Genomic DNA, 6,000 nt, shown 5'->3' on the forward strand with positions numbered 1-6,000 from the left:
AAAGTCCTAAAACTTTTCAGACACTTGCATGCATCCATTGATTTGTGTTATGCACTTTCTTCATATTAAAGAAAATTATGAAAATATGTATGTGTTAGAGATCATTTATGACCAGTATAAATGAGATATCTCTCAGGACTTGGGTATCTACAGAAGAGAATGGTCTACCATAATAGAATTTCAGCCTAGTATACTACATTGTGTATACAGTATAGTAAACAATGAGTGCTGGAAGCAAGGCTATTCCAAGAAATAAAACCTTGCTTTCAACACTCCATATCAAGCTGGTAATACTGGTCAGGTGGTATGTTAAAATATTGAATTCTTAATGTGACACTTTGAAACATACAATGCATATTTCCAAAACTGTCTGATGCAAAAGTGGAAGATGGCATATTTATTGGTTCACAAGTCAAGCAGATGTTGTGTGAAGCCAGTAATTATGTTTAATTACTGACTTTGTGAGGACTGAAAGACAAAATAACTGATGCTCAGCAAAATGTCCAGCAGCTTTTCACCTTGTAGTGGATGACTTCCTTGGTAACATTAAGGGTGAAAATACCAAGAATTGGTTGACAAGTTGGATTTGAAATTCATTGAAAAATGGATTGCAGAATGTCAAGTCAACCTCCATTACTTTCATTTGCAGTTGGGTCCCCCCCCCCCCAAACTAAATCTGGCTGATTTTAGTGAAGAGCATGGGAAGTGGAATGAACCCATGATGAGCAACTATATCTGGGTCTTGGTTTAGTATGGTCACATTTGACAAAAGACAAATGTTTAAATGTACATTTTTAAGGATTTTTTATTATTATTATTAAGCTGTGGAATATATATATATATATATATATATATATATATATATATATATATATATAAATAAACAAACAAACAAAAATCATATGTGTATAATTTTTTTTTTTTTTTTTGCTCCTTCTAGCAAAGATTAATATATTAACATTGATAAATTGGTGTATTATTATCATATATTTACATTTCTTTCATTTTTGGGCAAACCATTGATACTGCATAAACAATATTTTTTGAAAATTTTTTATAAGGTAATCACTAAAATTGTGGATAGCGTTTACAGTCAGTAAAAGGAAATCATTAGTGATCACGTATGTACATTAAAAAGAAAACATGTAAAACCAATATCTAAGTGCAGTTAAGAAGTTTCAGAATTAAATACTGTGAAATACAGTGAGTGGTTTGGGAAGAATTTCCTAACCGTCTGCAAAAAGTAGATGATTAATCATAGATGGGCTTTATAACAAATTGTCACATGCTTTTTGCAATGTCATGAACAACTGTTTGCATTTCTCCAAGCTTTTTTCTATGAAATTTTCTCATAGTTTGGTACTTGTTACTTTGGTGCTATTACTATGCTGTGCTTTACTGAACTATTTTCTTGAATTGTAAAAAATAATTACTGGATTTCAGCTTTTATTTATAATAAAAGTTATTGATATATTTCAACTTGCAAAGGTAGGAGAAAATTTGTTAGTAAATTGAAAGAAAAAAAGCTCAGTGGTCAGTTTTTGTATCATTAACTGGGGTGGGGTGTCAAAGCCATGATGCTTATCTGAAGCTTGTAATGATTTTTAGTCTGTCTTAATCTTAAGTGATAATTTGCAATATGTAATTTTCTTATAGGTGTCCAGAAAGTGCAAAGATCAAGCAAAAAATGTTGTACTCCAGTAGTTATGATGCACTCAAGAAGGCACTTGTAGGTGTTTACAAGTATGTTCAAGCCTGTGACTTTGAAGAAGTCAGTCAGGAAGCAATAGAAGAAACTTTCAGGAAAGGAGGGAAATAAACTGGCTAGTAATTAACTTGTCATCTTTCTTTGATTTTCGGCATCCCCAACTGGCCAGCCTAGCAGGCATTGGGCTACATGTTCCCATGTAACAATGTTTTCATGATATCTAAAATTGGGAAGTGCTTGTAGATTGTCACCATGCTATTTACTGTATTGTATTTTTCATGCTAATAACTTATGTGTTTTTAGAAAGTTCCTTGTGTAATTCCAGTGGCATTCCATTCATATGGGTATCACATGAATGGTAGTTGATTAACCCATGTTCTCCCCATATGAATGGCTGCGTATGTAAGCATTGAAGTCCAAATAAAACTTAAATCTTCTGGTCTTTCTACTATTTTTTCCCCTATGTTCAATTGACTTAATTGTCCATGAATTTTTTAATATAACCAGTAATTATATCATGTACTTGCTAGAATGCTGAAAATGTATAATATTCTGTTAATCCTGGCATTTGAAATTTAGTACACAGTTCAGTCTTAATATTGAGTAATATGATTACTATATAGAGACTAAGTTACTATATAAGACTAAGTTAACTTAAATCCTTTTTAAAATGAGGTCTGGAGACCTCATTTTAAAAAGGATGTAGAGCTGTTTGAATGAGTACTTCAATTTCTTTGTATTTTGGAACGAGTTCTTTATGTATATGGAATGAGTACTTTAATTTTTTTTTATATATTTTATACAGGGTGTTTCAAAAATGGTCAATTTAAAGGTGAAAAGTACAAACTAAAATAAGCAAAAAAGTCCCAGTCCAGTGAACATTGGGCCTCAAACGAACTGTTTTCGAGATAGATGTTACATGTTACAAAAGATGTTAAAAATGCTGTCCTTGCATCCATATGCAGCTTTGTAGTCTCCTCTGCATTGAGTTGGAAATCCTCTCTGGCATTCCTGGGTCATTTCTGATTTGCCGAAAGGTTCCTTCAACCCGACACTGCAATTCCTCAACTGTGTTAATGTCTGAAGTGTACACTAAGTTTTTACATGACCCCAGATATAAAAATCCATAGGATTTAAGTACTCTTCGTTGCTGTAACCTCTTTCCATGTTGACTATCCTTTGACAAGTACTGGTATGCCTGCTACGTCTCAGAGCATTGAAAGAGGTGAAAGGGAGAGAATGAGCATAACCTAACCAAAACAAACAAGTCAGTGATGGATCCCAACTTTGTACAGTTCATTTTTGTCAGTGGTGGATCCCAACTAGAAATGTGCAATTTCTCAAACGCTTCACTTACAATCCATGTTTACTATGCTTTCTGCATATTGTAGTCTGTACAGTTCACCTTTGAATTATTGATCATCACTTGCGGCAGGGTTGTTAATGACAGTACACTGCTGCAACAGGATCTAGAAAAGTTGAGTAGATGGGCTGAGAGGTGGCAACTGAAGTTTAACATTGACAAATGTAAAGTACTTCATATGGGAAGCAGTAACTCCAGAGTAACATATCAACTGTGTGGTACTACACTGACAGTAGTAGAGAGTGAAAAGGACTTTGGGGTAATTGTGCAGGCAGATATGAAGTTTTCTGAGCAGTGCAGACTGTCTACAAGAGTAGCTCATTGTGTCTTGTAAATGATATACAGGAATTTTTCTAGCAGGGATAAGGAGGTGATTAACCTCTTGTACAAGGCAGTGGTCTGGCCACACCTTGAGTACTGTATACAGGTCTGGAGGCCTCATTTTAAGAAGGATGTAGAGCTGTTGGAAAGAGTACAGAGAAGGGCAACAAGATTAGTGAATGGGAAAAAAGGTTGCTCTTACGAAGAAAGGCTTAAGTTTTGCAAATTATAGTGTCTGGAGACTAGGCACCTGCAAGGTGATCTGATTGAGGTGTATAAAGCCTTGAATGGTTTGAGTATGCTCAGTGCTGATGGGATTCTTCCTCATGCTCAGAATACTTGCCTGAGGGTATAAATTCAAATTGAGGAAAGACAGTTGTAGGATAGATGTGCAGAAGTTTGCATTAGCCAGCAGGTGGTTGATTGCTTTACTAACTTTCATCTGTTGTAGAAGTTGATAGCTTAAATAGATTCAAGACAGAACTAGACAAACATTTGGAGCGAGTGGATGGGTAAAATTAGGGGGTCGGGTTTGGTTGATGCTATATAAGCTTGCTTTCTTGCACATGTGCCTTTGCTAAGTCAATCATTGATTTGGTGTGAATATATACTTTTGAAATACCCTGTATAATATAATTTATGGCAACTGGTTTTTGACACACTGGTGTATGTGGTGTTTCATAACTGCGGGCCTTACATTCAAGAACTGAAAACAATGAAGAGTTTGAACCCAAAATTGCTCTGCTGGTTGCAGAGTAACTTTTTTGTTCCAGAAATTCTGATTTGTATAAAAGTTGCCACTATTCCAGTGTGCATAGTCTGAATTTATTTTGAAACTGTAATTTACTGTATGTACTTTTAATTTAAAATCAGTTCTAAGTGCAATTCAAGATAGAGGCAGATGTGGGGGGGGGGGGTTGAACCTTAAATGTTTTGTGCTATTAAGCAATAGTATGCATTTGTATCGAGAATGGAAGTTTTTTCAATCAAAAACACAGAACCATTACATGACATTTATCTCATGTGTAGACTTGCATTGTGTAATGTGGCACAACTAGATATTTGTTCACAAAGGTTTCCAAATCATTGACAGATAAAAGACCTTTCAGAAAATAGACCAGCATCTTGGAGAAACAGGATCCTCAGAAAGTGAGTTTCAAATGTTGGTAGACCATTTGACACTAGAACTATTAGGTTGGAGAAGTAGGCCCTGAATAGTGTAGGACACTCAACTGAGTGGAGAACATTACAAAAATTGCTTCCCTATCTAAATCACGTTCAGAGATTAAGGCTTTATTGAAGCTGATTTCCCCATAATAAGCTTTTGTACTTTGTTTCTATAACAAGCATGCCCCCAGTCCCCTTTTTCCTTCCCTCCATATTTTCTGATGAGGCTTGGCTTCACAAGAAGTGGTATGTTCTATTTACACAACACCAATGAGTAAGCAAAAGAGAATCTGCCTGCCACCATAGTCAAGGTACCAGCAAAATTTTAGTATTAACATACAAGCAGGATTTATTGGCAATAAATCCTGTTATTGTCATTTTGCTTTGCATGGAAGATTAACGAGAGGGTTTTTAGGATTTACTATGAGTAGCATTTGAAAAGTTTGTGGCCTGTGTATGAAGGGTTTATTTGGAGTCTGGCAACGTGTTACTTTCAAACGTAGTCCTCCTTTGTAGTTGATACACTTCTGCTGAAATGCATCCACTGCAGCAATGATGTCACTTTTGGTGAAAAAATGGATGTCAGCCAGTTTTTTTTTTTTTTCCAAATTAGGAAACTGGATGAAAGTCCGGTGGTTGTAGATCTGATGAATGTGGGAGATGGTCCAAGGTTTCAAAGCCACATTCATGCAATGCAGTCATGGTAATGCCAGCAAGTGTTTTCCTCAGTGTTTGTCTGTTTTCACAAGGTTTGCATAATGTCCCTGTGAGTGCCTAGCCTTTCCAAAGGTAATCCATTAGCATCAGCTCCAAAAGAAAAATTCCATCACCTTGCTAGCAAAATGAAGCAACTTGGCTTTCTTTGGAGAGGGAGAAGAGCTGTTTCCACTGCTATTATTGCTCCTTTGTCTCTGGCTGAAAGTGATGGACCCATTGTTTGTGCCATGGTCACTACAAACCTTGCAAGGGAATTTGCTGGATATACTTAAACAATGCAAATGTTCAATTGATAAATCTTGCATGTTTTTGATCTGCTGCCAACAACTTTTTGGGACTCATTGTGCTGACACATTTTTCATAGTAAGGCCCTCTTATATAGGACACATTCATGTACTGAACTATCACTTGTCACCAGATCAAGCAACCTGTCAACTTCTAGAGTGATGGATGTTTCAGGTCTTCCAGTGTAGGTCATCTTCCAGGCTCTCCCCCCCCTCATTTAAATTCTTTTGCTGCTTAACTGTGGAATAGGAAGGGGCATCCTCCCCAGTGTTGTAATATCCTCATGAGTTGCCTTTGGCATTAGTCTTTACACCCCCCCCTCAATATTGAATGACTACATAACTGATTTTATCCACCTTTTCCTTGTTCACAACTTTTGACTTCAGAATCTGTGATTAAAAAAAAAAAGACATTATTGAAACCATGAAACTTGGTGGGT

The 6,000-nt window shown here is 36.0% G+C and overlaps 1 protein-coding gene across 2 annotated transcripts in view; it reads left to right on the forward strand.

Moving 5' to 3' along the window:
- The window catches only part of LOC150088664 (cofilin/actin-depolymerizing factor homolog), a 65,553-nt gene extending 63,404 nt beyond the window's left edge, over nucleotides 1-2,149 (forward strand). For both annotated transcript variants that reach the window (XM_090369613.1, XM_090369612.1), the window contains exon 3: nucleotides 1,657-2,149. In XM_090369613.1, coding sequence (XP_090225739.1) covers nucleotides 1,657-1,819 — 163 coding nt within the window. In that variant the 3' untranslated portion in view covers nucleotides 1,820-2,149. The remainder of the gene's footprint in view (nucleotides 1-1,656) is intronic.
- Nucleotides 2,150-6,000: the final 3,851 nt, after the last annotated feature.

Source organism: Mastigoproctus giganteus, chromosome 3 (assembly GCF_048544385.1).
Source record: "Mastigoproctus giganteus isolate SK-2022 chromosome 3, ASM4854438v1, whole genome shotgun sequence".
Classification (NCBI taxonomy): Eukaryota; Metazoa; Arthropoda; class Arachnida; order Uropygi; family Thelyphonidae; genus Mastigoproctus; species Mastigoproctus giganteus.